Source organism: Lathamus discolor, chromosome 5 (genome assembly GCF_037157495.1).
Source record: "Lathamus discolor isolate bLatDis1 chromosome 5, bLatDis1.hap1, whole genome shotgun sequence".
Taxonomy (NCBI): Eukaryota; Metazoa; Chordata; class Aves; order Psittaciformes; family Psittacidae; genus Lathamus; species Lathamus discolor.
In genome coordinates, this window is record NC_088888.1 from 64,038,180 (window position 1) to 64,056,044 (window position 17,865).

Here is a 17,865-nt window from a genome sequence, read left to right on the forward strand (position 1 = left end):
ATGGTTCCTTTATTTTCTGTTGGGGAAGCATAACAACGAGCCTGTAGTTGAAGGTTTCTTTAGGGTCTTGTCACTGGGGGAAGGGGTTCGTGCCTCCTAAGACAGCAGAAGCTCTGCTGATAAGGCCAGTTTGATGTCCCTTGCTTCATGCTACATTTGTGTCTTAATGCCAGCAGGATTAAAGTCTCAGTTTAATCGTAAACACTTTGTCATTGCTTCTATCTGAGGCAATGTTCAGATTTGCACTTTTTTATTTAGTTTAGCTTGTATGTTGAAAGCTTGTAAGTAGGTTTTTAGGGACTAGAAAGGTTTGGGATATTCCTAGAAAACAAAAATAAAAATCTGTTCTTATAATTTGTCCATGCCCCATGCCCACTTCCATAGTTTTTGCTGTTACTATTGAGGAACTAAATTACAAAATTTAAGAACTGCATACTCCTTCCCTTTAGTCACTGATGAGGAGAATTATTTTCGTTGGTTTTATCGCTCAAAAGCGTAAAATAGTTTTGGTTGTTCTCTCAAGAAAATAAGGGCAGTAGACATGGTGTTAAAATGCAGCAAATAAAGTCTAATCAGATCCTGGCAATGCAGAAGTGTGTCTCAGGTAGACTTAAGGATCCTGCCTGGCTCTCTCCGCTGTGAGCCCTGGCTTCAGTGAAAGAATATACTCTCAAGAAAGTGGCAAGAAGAAATCTAAGCAGTCTGAGGGAGCAAAGTACTCCATTACAGTCGTCTTTGACTCTTCTAATTCCCTATGCCATTCTAGGTCAGCAAAATTTCAGCCCTACCACCATGGCTTCTGTTACTCTTATCCAAAAAAGATCTCTCCATTTCAACCAAGGATAACAGCAGCTTTGTATATCTTTATATACTGTAGGGAAGATGCGTTCTGTGGCATAACACAAAGCCCTAGCTGCATGCTGGGAACATTTTGAGATAAAGCACCTAAGCAGAGGACAGATGAAGCTGTCTGGTGGAGTGACTAGGATTGCAGATTGTATAGTAGGAAATTTGTGTCTGTATATCAAATGGAAGGTTTGCATTGGTCATTCAGTGTTTTACCTGACAGACGATGGAAAAATTACAGAATTTTAAGGAATCTTTTCTTCATTAAGAGAAGTTTTAGTGGACAGATCTTAATAAGCAGCAGTAATAAGATGAGAGGCATAACATGCCCCCTGGGAAACTCCAGAGGCAATCAGTGCCATGGGAGCAGAAAATTACAAGCCTGGGATTCACAGCCAGAGATGATTCTTAAGCTGTCTGTAGAGCTAGTAAAGACTCTTGATTAATTTAACATGTGCATTTGGAAAGGTGTGGAGGGGTAGGATTTCTGAGTCGTGGAGGACTTTGCACCGCAGGTTTTCTGAGAAGACTTTCATATTTGGAAGTTGTGTTCTTAGCTGAATTTCTTTCCAGTAGCAGTGTAGGTGGAAGGGAAGCATCTTCCTTAGGTATGATTTAGAAGTGATGTTTAGACTAGAAGGGAAATTCCTGCTAGTAGCATGACATTGCATAATAATTGGGTCATATCTACATTTCAGGTGGAATTGACAGCTGGTTTGCCTTTGACCTCATAATAAAGGGAAATTGTTGTTGGACTTTGCCTGGCCTGAATAAGGAAGTAGTCCAGCAAGAAGAAAGTAATTCTTTCATGGTTTTGTGCCACAAAGATTTTCCTGTCTTTTTTTTCCAGAGGGAAAATGAAAAAAATCATGAACTATAAAAAATTATTTGTCACTTCACTGGCTTCTGAGTCAGGTAAAGGTTTAAAGAGAGAGAATGAAATAGTCTTTTGTTGGGCAAAGAAGAAAAGATTTAAGTGCTCACAGAGCAATGAATTCCATCAGTGCTATGGAGGTATTTTTACCTTGTTAGGTTTAGTCAGTTCAGACATAATCTGAATGTAAAACATAATTAAACTTATAACTGTATATTGTCTCCTTTTTTTACAGGTTTGCTGGTCCTCTGATACATGTCAGAATGCCACTGGTAAAAAGGAACATAGACCCTAGGCACCTGTGCCACACAGCTCTGCCCCGAGGTATCAAGAATGAATTGGAATGTGTCACCAATATCTCCTTGGCAAATATAATCAGACAACTGAGTAGCCTAAGTAAGTATGTTGTCCTAATAGCTGTGTTTAGAATGAATATACTTTACTGTCATAGTTTTTGTGGTTGAAGTAGGAACACCTATTGCAATCTCCAGTAAAGAACTGTGGCTGAGCCTTGAATGTACTCCTTTTATGGCTGGTGACTAGCATGGACTTGTGTGGTAGAAAGCTAGGAATTTTTCCAGCAGCACATTATTTCTCTTACCAGTGAAACATGGCAGAAAAAGATGCATGGTAGTTAATGAAGTCAGTCAGTAATCGTTAACCTTAGAGCAATTCTTGATTAGGGAATATGGCGTAATGAGGAATATGTCACTGGGGGCTTAATTCTCTTAACTTAAACCCTTGGTAATGTTGTGGTCATTCAGAAAATAAAGTAGTTGCCTTTTAAAATAATAAAGCCAGAAATTTAATTATTACATAGTATTTCAAACAGCTGAAGATTTTTCTTCCTCCTTGTCCCTTCTGTCAACATTTTCTTTTTTTCTGTTGGTGCATTTGAGAGGAGTGAGTATTTCTCAAGCTCTAGAACTCTAAAGGAATGTTTCTGAAAAGGCTGGTTTCTGGATTGTTTTTTTTTAAGTTACAGCAACCTTAAAAAACCCCAACAAACAAATCACTTGGTTTTTCAATTTTAAAGAATACCAATGTCTAACTCGATGACATAGTGTCAGTACTTAACCTGTTGAAATTTGGCTGCCTTTGCTATGTTTTCTTGGTATACAGAGCCTATGGCTGATACTGTGTATACAGCTGCTCAGGAGGAGGTCAGAATGAAGCAGTACCAAAACAGGAAGAATACAATTAAAGGAGAAAAAAACATTGAAGAATAACCTGGAATTCTTCCAAATAATAATGCTTCCATATTTGTTATATGGCTTGCTGAATGCAAAGCACAGTTAGAGTGATACTTTCAAGGGAATGTAACTGTAATTAGGTAAACTCATTTTTGTAAAGGGAATGTGGTTCTATGTGAAGTGTGCACACGGGGGGATGGGACCTAAATGAGCTGTTGTCACTTGAGAAGAGTTTCTGTCATGAACTTGTGATTCACTAGTGGTCGAAAAGGCATGTGACGTTTGGAAATGGCAAGGGTGGTAAAAGAGGAGGGAAAATGCACTTGATTACTCTGCAACAGCAAGCACAGAATAGGTCTTTCAGATTTTTTTACCGATGAGCACGACCTGTTATTTTGGTCTTCTGTTTTTCCCTCCATATAGCATCATGGTGTTCATAGATTGTCTGCAGGCAGTATTTGTACCAACTGAAGCAAGTTCCTGTTTTATACTCTGCATGTTTTCAAAAAAAAAAAAAGAGGGGGGGCATCATGTTACAAAGGCATGACTATCTGTGAAAGTGTTTTGTTCCAGAATTCTTTTAGCTTTTCTGCTTGTTCGTGCTAGCAACGGTACAAATTCAAAAAGATTCAGGAGTTCTGCCGTAGGAATTTTGTCTCTCATGTACTTAAACCCGAATAACTAATCTATAGTCATGTGTCACTGTTACCAGTGTGTTACAGTGTGAGCAAGGGCTGCTGACATGCAAATAAATTTTAGTAGTTGCCTGTGAGTCACAACCACCATGCAAGATTTCATAGCAGTCACCTGGCAACCAACTTCTCTGCAGGCCTCCCTTTTTGTTTGTGTGTACATTTGAGAACCAGCGTTTAAATTGCAGACTCTGAGAGCAGTAGCTGAGTGTGCTGGTAGGGCTTCATTTTCTTTAAAGCTGCTTTTGCTTTTGATGGTAAAGTTATGCAAGTTGAAGTGGATGGTCTTTGACTTAATTAGCACATAGTCATTTCTGCCTCTAAAATTTTTCGGTTACTGGCCCTCAAATAGAGGATTAATCTCCTGACATTATGACTCTCAAGGCCAACCATTCTTATCCTTTCTTCTGATATGATATGGACAAAGAGTGCTGTGGTGGAATTAGAGCCTCAAGTACTTTAAAGGATCTTGAAAAACTTCATGGAGTAAAGCTAAGTGTAGAGTTTTTTATGTAAATTGTTAGATCGCCATTCTTGGAGTTATTAATGACTCAACTGGATTGGTTGAACAGCTAGAGCTAATTGGACCTGCTTTGAGCAGGGTGTTGGACTAGGTGACTTCTGGTGGTCTTTTCAACCTGAACTGGGGTATGTTTCTATGGTCTTGGATACTATGTGTAAGTAGGATAGGCATGCAGAAACAATACCTATTAAATGACAGGAATTGTGTTTTCCTGTGTTTTAATATAAAATGTAAAGGGCTTTACATCCGTATGTCAGCAGTAGTGTTATGTATGCCGGTATGCTATGTGTCTCCAGACAAATTCTCAATCTTTTCATAGTTTATTTGATGTGTTGCTTTTAATTGTTCAATTTGAGAAATTTTTTTGACCTTTAAAAGAAGCAGAGATAAAAGAATGAAATATGTATTTCCCCTGTGAATGGTAGTCCTTGCCTTTCTCCCTGGAGCATGAAAACACATCACTCTGTCTTGGTACAACATACAGTATTGCCAGTAAGTAATTTTTTTTTCCCTTGTCTGTTCCCAGTCTTTTCTACCTTCATAAAAGGCTCTGTCTTCTGACAGCTTTTCTTAACACTGTGGCAACAGAAATTCTCTGGACAACAGCAACAGATGTTTTAGTATCCTTACCATTCTTCCCTATATTTCTTGCTTGCTGACTGTATCTGCTTTGGAGAAACAATATTGCTTACCTATTTTTTTCAGCAATATTGCAGGTAATTAATACACCAGTTCTGCCTGAGTTGACGTATGTTGGTGTATGTCAGTCTACAGCATTTCAGCATACATGAAACACAACTAATAGCGCTGTGCAGCTGTGCCATTGTTAGAAGATGGGTAAATAGTTCTCTTCTGCACATGCAACCTCCTCATTTTGTTCACAGCTGTTGACCAATCTTGCTTATCCTTTTATTCATCAGTTCCCTGTACACAGAATCTCAATGCCACATAGGAAATGTAACTGATGGGGTTTGTTCTTCGCCCTGGTCTCTGACACCTCTGTCTGGGGAGGAGAACATTTCTTCTTTTGAGTATGTTCCTTTAATGAAATATTATTATATTAATGAATATTGCAGACATTCAGTACAGAACTTTTACTCAATCATAGCAAGATGTCTTTTCCTTTTTTTTCTTCGAACTCTGTATAGAGAATGCTGCATAACTCTGTTTGCAAAGCTGGAGTGCCTTTTATGTTAGTGGAAACAACTTTCAGTTAATATTGAACCTTCAGTAGCCTTTCCCCTCTTTCTTTCTTTTCTTTGTACCATTTCCTATTTTTACCAAGTTCTCCTAGTTATTTCTTCTTTATGGCTTAAGGTGTTAACATTTAATAAGCAGGAAATGTTTCTCTAGAAACATTTAGCAGTAATGTGTCTGGACTGCAACCGATCTTTAGAATCAGGCCTCTTCAGCTCAAAGACCACCCTCTCTTCATCCCATCTGGACAACAGCACATGTGAGGCCCCTGCATGTTGCATTGTCAGAGGTAGGTCTCTGCAGATCTGCAGCTAGAGCTTCAGTCAGTGTTCCAGAACCAGCAGAATCTCTGGGAATCCTCCTTTTCACTGTCCTCATAAGCATATTGAGTATTCTCTGTAGATGTTATTCATTAATCACTCCTTTCTTCCTTATTGCTATAATTGCCAGAGAACACTGGAGAAGGTGTTCTTAAGCATATGGGCAGTGATGGACTTGAAAACTAAAGGCTTACTCAGCTCTTCAGAGACACCCCCTCCATCCTCTCAAAGACTTCTGCCTAATTTCTTGATGTTGTCTACCCAGCAGTGGCAGTATCAGCAATGTGATGCTCTTTTATGTCTATCTTGTATGATAATGAGGGGATGAGCAAATGGTCTGTGAGTTCTCATGGAAAACAACTGAATTAGCAGAAAGAAGTCCTATCTGTCATTAATTCCTTTCCTCCTTAGAGCAGTGAATTCAGGTGATATTAAAAAGGAAGAGCAAGACTTCCCTGTGAAATGATCTTTAGGACCAGTGCCTTCAGCATCAGGTTCAGCTCTCAGCAGTCTCTTTCACAGATTTCTGAATACCTAGTCTTGGCCAGTTTACTTGATGGTGTCCTCAAGTGGGAGATAAGAAATAATATCTCAGACCTCCAGGACTGGGGACTTTTGAAGGCTCATTTTCTTCTTGGTTGTCAACAAGAAGCATCAGACCTGCTCCACAGGTTTATTTGGTATTTATGATAGCCTGATAAGGTTGTCTGATAAATGCCTGGTACAGTTTTGTTGGCTAAAGGAACCAAGTTGCCTCTTCAGTACTCTGATATTCCTGTAGTCCTCGAATCCAGTCCTTGTGCACTGCCCTTACATCTTCCTAATATTAGGTTCCTAATGAGCGTCATTGAACTATATTTAGTACTTTGTTCTTCAGAGCTTGCTCAGCCGTAGTCACTGAAGTTCTCAAGCTTCTGTCAAGGTTCTTATCTCCAAGCCTAGGAGACAGTTCAGTCTCCTGGCTTTCAGTCCATTTCCTAGCCACTGAGCTGAGCAATTAAAATGATCCGATGAGAAACAAACCTGGAGTTTCAAGTGAAACTCAGATATACCTGGATTTTTGCTAAATTAAATAACATTGATGTAGTGAAGATCTGAAGCTAAATCAGCAGGCAATGGATATGGTAAATTATGTGTCAGAATTAATGGAGGAGGAAAAATGTATTCATTGACTTAGAATAACTTTCTTGTTTTGTTTTATAAAGGGACAGTGGTTATGTATTGTTAGTAGCTTATGTGGTAACTAATTATCCTGAAAGAATATTTTCTAGTATGCACATTATATTGTGTAGGAAGGAGCTATTGTGTAGTGAATAATGTAATTTTTCATAGTGTAAGTATATTGTGTAGGAAGGAGCTATTGTGTAGTGAATAATGTGATTTTTCATAGTGTAAGTATATTGGGAAGGGATTGTACAGCAGGACACAAGACAAGTTTTATGGCTGCTTTTGTTCTATGCTTCTATTTTTTAGAAACTGTACTGGGCAAAAATACTGTTTAGTATGTGAATGGGATGGACATAGTAGAAATCAAGGAATGATAGCATATAGGTGGGTAACAGGCTGAATTCTGAAAACTTACTCTTTCTGATATTTTTATCAATTTCTACTTTTTTTTTAATCAGATTTCCAAACCTGTATTTTTAAGCTGTAATAATATTTCAGATTTGTATATTTCAGTATATCAACACATGTACTATTTTAACATTAAAATAACAATATTATTAAATTGAATGATATGGCACCTCAATATACATTGCATTTAATAATATAACTTCATATTTAATATATAAATATTTTATAATATTTTATAATATTTTATAATTTAATTCCAATCCTAAATATGTCATATTAAAGTTTGTTCATATACGAATTAGTCAGGTTCCTTCCCCTCCCCAAGCTCCAGCAGTCTGACAGATTAGTCAGGGCTAAATTAATGAAGGTTTATACTACTGGTAACTGTGAGTAATTATCTCATTTTGATTGTCCTGCTTGATGCATCTTGCATTGGCCTGAGATTGCCGGTCATCATCTTGAATGTCCCGAAAATGATGCTGTTTCATGGCATTGAGCACTTTAGGTACTCTATTTATCTGGATAGATACTTAATATTTAGACCGGGGTTCCTAAGGCTACTGATGCCATAACCAATTCTCATGATGCTCTTCCAGGCTTAGGTGCGGTTGAAGAGTTTGGAACTTCTTTCTTTAAAAATGCAAAAGGATAGTAAAGAAGTGGCTATTTCAACAAGTCCTGCATCAGGACTCGTGTCCCACTCCTTGTCTGAGAGCCTGTAACTTAATCTGGTGATAACTGATCCAGTTGTTGTAAAATGATTAATTTAAATGCTCTTTCCTTAAGGTTTGTTAATGAATACAGCATAAGAATGCTGTACAAATGAATTTAAGGAGTTTCAGGGATACTGATGATTTATTTCCCTAATCCTGCAGCGTGCTAGTGTGGTTCTAGGAATTTGTACAACACAGTATCTTAAATCTCTCCACCATGCTGTAATTAGCCTGGAAGTTCAGAACCTTACGTGGTGATTGTAGTTGACTTCACCTCACCTTATACATACTTAGTCCCCCAGAGCAAGACAGAAATAACATTTCTTTTACCTTACTACCCCTTCATATAAGTGTGTTGGATAGTTAGAAATTTGTCTTTTGTGCATAGATACCAGTGCTGGACAAATGTTTAAGACATTATTGGGAAAAATCAGGAGATAAATTAAGAGAAACAAATGGTGAAAGAAAAGAACTGTAAAACAGGATGATCAATTTTTCAGATTTTATACGCCATTGTATACTGACTGCAGTGGTAATGACCATGAATGGATGATACACATTTTGGTAGTTTCAATTTTAAAAAAATTAGGGAGGCAGTGAGCCTCTATTTTCAGCTAGTAACTACTAGCTAGTATTCTGTTTTCCGCTCTGTTTTAAAATGGCTTGGAAGCGACATGCTGTCCTTCCTTCCCCTAGGAAAGTGAATGTGTTTTGATAGCCTTTTTTGAACAATTACTTTCCTGACATTTGACTGTCACAAAAAAGGACATTGACTGACACCAGGGGGAGCTGCGTTCCTGTATCTCTTTCGTACTGAAGGGTTAATTGTGAATAGAGCCCTTTGAGACAAGAGAAAAACTTGTGAAAAGAATAAGGTGAATAATATATTTCTTAATTTAAAATAAATAATAATATAGTCTCTTATTTAAATAAAAAAACCCCTTGTGCTCTGTTAATAAAAATAAATGCCAGTGTGATGGACTAAGAAGAGCAACTAGTAATATTGGAGGGAATATGATTTGCCTTTTGAAAATGACAAATTTTGGTACATTTCTGGTCAACTAAGCAAGTTTTGCGAATACAGTAAATCAGGTTGGTTTGGTTTTTTTTTTTTTTACTTATTTGAGTTTGTGACACTGTGTTCAGTGTTATCACCTATAATCATGTCTTTGGTAATCCATTAAAAAATTAAGTAGAATTGATATAGAATGCAGACAGAGATGGCAACATTAACAAATACTGCATTATAGATGTTGTATACATATGTACATTCACATGTAGTATTCTTTTGAATGCAAGTTGTAATAAGTAAACATCTTGCTTTGCTTGGAAAAGCATTTAGTTAAAATACGCTTCAGGCTAAAGAAAGAGGCTGCCAACAGACATGTAGGTAGAGACGTTATGGTTGGCATTTTCATATAACACTAAAAACACAACAGGGTATTTTTAATTTATTTCCCATTTGAGGGTTAGTGTTCATGAGGATGTGCAGATTATTCCTGGCAGCATATTTGTGGCTGTGTGCAACATATGAAATATTTTTGAGTCAGATATTTGCAATTGGAGCTTATTAATGAGGTAAGTGAATTATAAACCTGATAAAATGGTATAGATACAACAAACTGTAGTCTTAAAACACACCTATTAAAGAGAAATTATGAGATTTTAGAGACCTGCAATTTGCTTTTAATGCTATACATGAAATTTTATACTTTATTTTAATATTAATTTGCATGTCTGAATATTACATGACTTGTCTAATTAAAATGAATAATATGAATATATTATCTGAAGTGCATTAATTTTGTAGTAAATGTATATTAAAAGTTTAGTAATCTTTCTGTTAGTGAATTACAGTTTTAAAGTAATTTCACTTTTCTGAAGCACTCTTAATAGGTTCAGTAAGTACAGGTTGTTACAAGTGATACTAATGCATCTTTGATTTACTTACTTGAAATAGAAATCTCTTTCAGGGCAAACTCATTTGGCTGTCTTGAGCTGTGGTTGATTTATTTATTTTATTTCAGGTAAATATGCTGAAGATATTTTTGGTGAACTTTTCAATGAAGCACACAGTTTCTCATTTAGAGTTAACTCCTTACAAGAACGTGTAGATCGCTTATCTGTCAGTGTTACACAGCTTGATCCAAAGGAAGAGGAACGTAAGTTAACTCCTGCATTGAATTTTTCTTATTTTTGTCACCAGGCGCCACTGATACCTGAAATGGAAATAATAATAGTTTAAGTTATAAGAACACAGGAGAGAGGGGTCTGTTTGTATTTCTGCTACAGGTTTCTTTTATACCTTTGAGGATCTTTCAGAACGGAACATTTTCATGATTACTGAACAGTACTGTTACCAATGAATTTAATATTAATAACACATTATTTGAATGCTTGGAGATAAGTCTTTACTCTTTTTTAAACTTCCTACTAATTCCCATGGGATGTAACCATTTGCTACATTGGGTTTTGGGTTTAATTTGTTACCATCTTATTTACTGCAACTTATGAAGTTATAGTTGTACAGCTCCGTTTATTGATGCTGTATGTCCCCTTGGAGTGTTCCTAAATAGCTTTAAGAACTATAAGTATTGGTTAGCACTGAGAAAACAAGTAGTGCCGAAAGTCAGTCAGGTATGTCTCATGCTAATAAGGGAAAATTTTATGGGATTTCAATGATGCGTAGGCTTTGTGATGACTGCAGGAACATTGACCAATTTACATAAATTTACATAAATGCAATGAAACTTTTTTGCCTTCCTGAGTATCTGTTGGTTACATATGGAACTATGAAAGGTCTTGTAACCTAAAACGCTTTTAGGGTGTTCTAGACTATATGGCTAAAGCGTGGACAGTAGAGCAACATCCAGTCAATGAATAATAACTTCAGACTCATGAGATCTAATTTTAAAGTATAGAAAGCTGTTTCAGTTCTAACTGTCTAGGTATAATAGTTGCATGTCATTCAGGAAAAATTATGTGTCAAACCAGGAACATGGTCTTCAGGCTGTCTTCATGTTGAAATTCACTAATAACAAAATTTAGCTAAGGAAGTTTTGATTCTGTATTTTGCATGACATTAATTTTAGAGCAGGTTTCAAAAGACAGCTGTTCACAGCTAGTAGCAGATTTTCCACGAAATAGTGACGTGCTCAGGGGAATTCTTACATTAATGGGATTTTCCAAGTCTCTTGACAAGTGAGCATAAATCATGTACATGCACCTCTTTTGCAAATTGTTGTGGTTTAACCCAGTGGGCAGTTATACACCACACAGCCACTTGCTCACTCCCCCCTACACCCCATGTGACGGGGGAGGAAAGTGGGCAAAAAAAGTAAAATCTGTGGGTTGAGATAAAGGCAGTTTAATAGGACAGAAAATTAAAATAATAATAAGAAGAAGAAGAATACAGAAACAAGTGATGCACAATGCAATTGCTTATCCGCTGCTGACCAATGCCCAGCCAGTCCCTGAGCAGCGGCCTCTGCCTGGCTTTCCCCTGAGTTTGTATACTGAGCATGCCACTATATGGTATGGAATATCCCTCTGGTCATTTGGGGTCAGCTGTCCTGGCTGGGTCTCCTCCCAGCTTCTTGTGCACCCTCAGCGTACTCACTGGTGGGATGAGGTGACAAGCTGAAAAATCCTTGACTTAGTGTAAACACTGCTCAGCAACAGCTAAAACATCCCTGTGGTATCAACGTTATTCTCAGACTAAATCCAAAAACAGCACTGTCCCAGCTACAAGGAAGAAAATTAACTCTGTCCCAGCTGAAACCAGGGCACCAATGAAATACCATGTTTACTATGATTGGATAACCACAAAAATCTTTTCTATATACAGTAACAAGTTATTAACAATTGCCATCTTGTAATAGCTGTAATATTCCAGAGTGTTAATGTCATTTCTGTGTTTACCCATGACAGCCTTGTTTTTTAGTTTAAATCAAAGTGGGATATATGTTGATGTGGCGTTTCTAGTATGGCAGCCATTCACATTTCAGGAAAATGGAGAGGCCGTTTTAAGTCATTGAGTTAAAGCATCTAAGGATGTTACAGGATAGCAAGGTGAAAAATTGTACTTTCCTGTGTAAATGGGCATTGACAAGTTTGGCTGTAGGTGTCATTGCTAAATATCCATAACTATATAATGTTAGAGAATTGCTAGAAATTTTTTTAAATAGTATGTAATCCCCAATGCACCAGATCAGTAACTTTTCATAGTACTGTGTATACTGAACTGTATAGCTAAAGAAAGGGACAAAAACCACAGTTAAAGACAGCAAGGCTGAAAAAGTGTCTGCTTGATCAAGTCGAGTGGTTAAATGTGACTTGAATCTGATACCCTGAATCTGTCTCTCACGCATAGAATAGCAGTGACTGCTAGTACTTCAGAGGAACACATGCAGTCCTCAGGACCTCTTAAATTACTATCTTTATTAACCTAAGAGTATTCAGTCTTTGACCCAGTGTTCCTTATTCACAAATGTCTGCCCAGAGTGAGTCACCAGATGAAGACAAAGGAGATGAAAGGAAATTTCATCTTCTATGTCCTTAAAAAGTGAGGGATCAGGAAACTGTTTCTCCTATTTGGGGCTTGAAATTTAGAAATTCATCACAAATAGTTTTGTTTTAGATGTGATCTGGGCTAAAATAGCTGGAGGATGTTAACATACGAAGGTGTGGGGAAAACATTTGAATTTACCTTTCTTAACCCTCCATGCAAGAATGAAACAAATTTCAGTACTTCTGCTTAGCTAACAGCATGTGTGAAATAGGCTGTACTTGTAAAATGAGTCTCATTTGCTAGTTCTTTGCCAGCAGGCAGTAACAGAAGTTTTAATGTGTTCCTCTGGGCCCATGTCATTACACAAGAGGAAGAAATTAAGATTCATTTAAAGCTAAGTGGCATGAACAAAACCAGCGCATATCAGATTCATTGAACATGTTGCAGATACTTGACAAGATGTTTCTGGTAAAGTCAGAGTAATAAAAAGCTCTGAATGTTTTTAATAGTGTGCATGTTTTCTCATTTTGAATTATTATAATATCTTTCTGAAATAATAAAACCAAATAAAACCAAGGTTAGGATTCTATCCTGAAGGAACTAACTCCTGGTGCACAATCTTTCTGTAACAGAAGAATTGCTGTGAACTTTGTTTCAATTATTTGAATTATTATACTGTTTTAAAATTCTTGATTTCTCATAATTACTCATTACGAATGGTAATATTTTTTTACATATTTTATTCTTTTTATATACATGTATTTTTTCCCCCTCAGAAGAAATACTGAACTTACACGTAGACAAAAGGAAATCCTCTGTTTTCCTTCAGTAAATTGACCATTATTTCAATTGTATAGGAAACTAGCCTGCATGTATTCAAGAGTTACCATATCTGGGGTCTTCTTAGGACTGGGAAAATATTTTCTTGCCAGGGAGGTGAATTAAGGTTGATAGTTTTAGTGTCCCTAAAATATAAGATAGCCTCCTTATAGGTCAGAAAATAAACCCTAAAGAGTATAGTTTCTTGGCACCTATTTTTAATTTCAGTATTTACTTTATAAATAGTATTACTAACTCTTTCCATATATATGCAAATTTTATAATAATAGATTTTTGTAAATTTACCACATCTTTGTGAATTTATTTCTGCCATTAAGCTTGAAGTACTACTACAAGTAAATAATTTCCTTCCTGTATAAATTTTACAGTTTTTAGAAGAATATCCATTTTAGCCTTTATGTTCTTTTTTGAAATGCTGATACACAGGACAGCTCTGATGTGAAGTGTAATGAAGTATTAGAAAACAGTTGTGTATCACTCAGAAATAAATGGTATCATGGCAGAAGGAGAATTTGTAAACTGAGAGTTATGTGCTTATTTTGGTATTATTTTAGTGGTTCGTTAATATGAAATGCCTAATTCTATTTAAATCTCAAAATGGAGAGGATTTTTGTCTCAGCAGCAGGGTATCAAGTTCTTGATTTCTACAGTGTATTGGTTGTAACTGTGACAAGCAGCTTCAAAAACTTACTGGCAGAAGTGCTATGGGTGAGCAGCCTTTCATGCTTCAGGAATCAAACAGTGTTGTGAATTGTATTTCAGTGGGCTTCTGGCTTTGAATACATGTGCATTTTTTTTTTTTAAGCATTCTAAAAATACTGCTTTGTCATAAGAAATACAGTATTTCAGAAGTTTTACTGGGTTAATGCTAAAGAGAAAATTTACATTTTGCTATAGGCAAAAAAGGTAGCATCAGATGGGGAGAAACCTAAAAAGCTCGACAGCTAATTGTGCTCTATATACTGCTGAAAATGGGACTCAGTCAACTTTCCAATTATGATACTCAATCTATTACGAGACTTGCAAGGAGAGGGTAGTAGATCCCATTTTGAAGGCCAGCTCACTTACTGTCTCTAGCCTCTGAAGAGGAATTTGGTGATTTGGGTATAAATGTAATCTAAGTTAAGAACAGGGAGCACATGAAAATTAGATCATGACCTCCACATGTAATATCTTAATGTGGAGAATAGCACTACTGTCAGTTCATTCATAAGAATTTTTATCCCCAAAGTTAAATAAAGAAAAAGATGGTTCAGTCATATAGAAGGTCACTTTTCCTGGCACATCTCCACCTAATGAAAGTTGGATTTGAGTATGCCTCCCTCTCAAAGATCTGTGCAGATGGGCTAAGCCCCAACTGCTCTCCATGCCTTTTCTCCCATTTTCTTATCACTCTATTCAATTTATGGGTTATTTATTAAGTAAATCAGTTTTAAATTAGTGTGTCCAAGGCTTAATAGTTCAGTGGTAAAGCCATGATAGCGTAATTTGTATTTCGTGTGGAAGAAGAGGGATCTGGCCAAAATGTCATTTGTTAAATAAAGTGGCAGTTCTGTTGAGACTCACCACACTGCTTGATGCAGCTGGGTGATTTACATCTTCCCTAACGGGCTGCTCTGGACTCTCTGGTTCTATGTGCTGCATTTAAAGCAGCTTCTGAGTCCTCTTAAAATTATTGCTCTAACATTTACATCTTCTCTTTGTTTACCTGTAATTAAGATACACGCATTCTCTGTCCAAAGAGTGCTTGAGCTGTTTGGGATTTTTAGAAATAGGTATTTCAGAAAATTTTCATTTCTTGTGTTAAGGGCAACCTAAAAGTGGAGTGGTTCCAGTTCTGCAAAATAAGACTCTCTGCTTAGCAACTATTAAGCCTGCAGCAATCAGGCAGAAGTATTCTGATGGCAGGGAAGCCTAATGTGTGTGTGCTTGTAGGCATTGTTGAAATGGATAATAATTAAAAAAATGAAATACATAATGTGGAAATCAGACTTCAAGCTTACAGCATCTGCAGGAACTGAAATATTTATCTGAAGAGAATTTTCAAACAACCCCCCCGTTAATTACCTTTAATTGGAATCTTATGAGAAAGTTGCTAATTTGATATTGTCATTCTTCCTTCCCTGCACTTTTTAATTGCTGGGCAAAATTTTGAACAGAGAAAGGGAATTGTGGACAACTCAGTCCATTGAGTGGTATATGATTACCTATAGTCATCTAGTTCTGCAAGGAGTCATAGCTGTGGCATTCAAGATGTCATGGTCTTAAAACTTGCCAGGATGAAATTCTGACAGCGAAGTGTTGAGAGCGCTTGATTTTAAAAGGAATATATATTATTTCTTCATTTGCCATCTTTAGGAGAACTGTAATTTTCGGCCTAGAACCTCTTCATAAACTGTACATTGGAGTGAGTTTAAAAGAATAAAAAAAAAATCTATTAACAGGTTTTTTTCATCTGATGAGGCACAATAAAATGTAATTTTTAATATCCTTGAAATGCAAAAGTAGCTACTTTCTGTCAGTATGCTGATGTGCTCCATTCCTGACCTTTACTACAAATTGGGGGTTGCAGTTTAATGAGAGGTTTAACAGGAAGTAAAATGTTATGTATATATATTACAGATGTGCTCTTTAATTTAATTTGTAGTTCAGGCAAAAGAAACCCAGTTATTGTAGCGTGCAATTTAAGGATTTTTTTTTCCCAGTTCATTGCTGATTACAGATAAAAGCATACTGGCAGCTTTTTTCAAAACCAAATGTACAAAAGGTTGGTAGTTTAGCTTTCTGACAGAGATAATTTTTAATTATGAAGAAAATATTGCTGTGTACAGAAAGTTGGACTGGCTGATATTATAAGTCTTTTCGTACAATCCAAATAACAGACACAGGAAAGATGAAATAGCATTTATGCAGTTTGTTGAATTGGTTTTTAACTTAAATTGTGAACATCTCAACATTTAAGGAAATCACATGACTCCATTTTTCATTCATTGCAGTAAACAGAAGTGGTGTAGCAGATGGACTTTCAGGAGAAAATACCATATGAAATTTAGAATCTTGGGCTATGCAAAGGGTCTGGTGCTAGTTAGGAATTAGGCAACTGGAAGCTTAAATGTATCAGCATCAAGTCAATGCCTGCAGCATTTCCAGCTCCTCCTTCAGTGTCTTGTCTCTTCTCACACCTGAATTCCTACATCCAGGTTGTCCTCTTGCTGTGCCAGGTTGTCAATCGGCCAAAGCTATGTGGCTGGATGACCAGCCAGGTTTTCACATATTCTGCCCCCTGAGGTGGCAAGCCACAGAGGGCTTCTGTTTCCCAGCCAGCTGGCAAGTTAAACAAATGGCTTTGTAAGCCAAACCATGCAGAGCCCAGGATTACATGGTGCTTGCAGCATGGGATTTACCTGATCCCTGTGTGTACGTGAGTTATATCAGGATCATAATTCTCAGTATTTTGTGTGCCATGTCCTCTCACTTCATTAGCAGTGTTGTCCTAATGTTGTCAGTTGTTTTGAAATAATGGCATGCTTTTCAGTGGATACTGGTGTTTAGATATCAGTGCAGCAAATGCTGTTAGTTGTTTGAAATTCTGCAGCATAGAACAAAGAACTGTACTTATTGGGATAAATTTAATTTGCTTCATTGTCTTAAGAATGCACACAGGTTCAAAGAGAAGTATACTAACTTTCATTTTTGTTGGCATAGTCTCTAGTAAGTGAGAGTCGCTTTAAAGACTTGCAGGATTACCAAGTAACTCTGAACAAGTACGTTTGGTAAGATTTGTAAAACCAACAACCTGAAGGTAAAACAGCTGAAGTACAAAAGAATCTAAGGCTAGGGTTTTAGATGAGGTAAAACCTGCTTCTTTTAGTTGTGAATAACCTGTACTTCATGACAGGTGCTAAATATATAGGGTTATTTATGAGTGCAGAAATACCTGGAGAAATTGAGACTTCTGGCTGACATTCATATAGTACTTCTTTCACATACTTAAAAAGACTTCTGATGAGCTAATTAAAGGTATTAAAAAGAACGAAAAACACTGTAATGAAATAGAACCTTAAGGTAAAAAGGAAGACATTTCTCCATAAACACAAAACCTTGCCAACAGTAATAAACTTCAAAAGCTGAACTACAAATCAAATAAATCCCATCTTTAGCCTCACAAATGATGCTGCCAATATGCTTAGGTAAGAAGATAGAACATTCCATGAAATGCAAGCCCTCTGGAAAAAATCTTGCCTTCTTCCGCTTTGTGATCATACAGTAGATCTAGCTCTGTTGTGTACACGTGTATGTTTTGGGAACCAGAGTAAAATGCAGCTTTCAGCTTAAGCAGATGCACTCTCTTAAAAAATTGTTGATGAAGGCCCCAGTGAATATGGGAGAGAGGAGATGTTGTCCTCTCGTCTTGAATAAAGTGGCACTACTGCCAGCCTATTTGTGTAAAATAAACATCTAAAAATATTCCTAACTACAGTGCTTAAAAACTCAAAGTGTCTCACCTGAATTGAACAGAGAAGACTCATCTTGATTAAACAGTCTGATTAAAAACCAGTGTTTGACTAGTTTCATGTATTGG

General features: G+C 36.7%; 1 protein-coding gene across 4 annotated transcripts in view; it reads left to right on the top strand.

The window, feature by feature from the left end:
- WASF1 (WASP family member 1) overlaps positions 1-17,865 on the top strand; it is a 90,692-nt gene that overhangs the window by 64,370 nt on the left and 8,457 nt on the right. For all 4 annotated transcript variants that reach the window (XM_065679127.1, XM_065679129.1, XM_065679130.1 and 1 more), the window contains 2 exons: positions 1,956-2,116; positions 9,961-10,095. In XM_065679127.1, coding sequence (XP_065535199.1) covers positions 1,984-2,116; positions 9,961-10,095 — 268 coding nt within the window. In that variant the 5' untranslated portion in view covers positions 1,956-1,983. The remainder of the gene's footprint in view (positions 1-1,955; positions 2,117-9,960; positions 10,096-17,865) is intronic.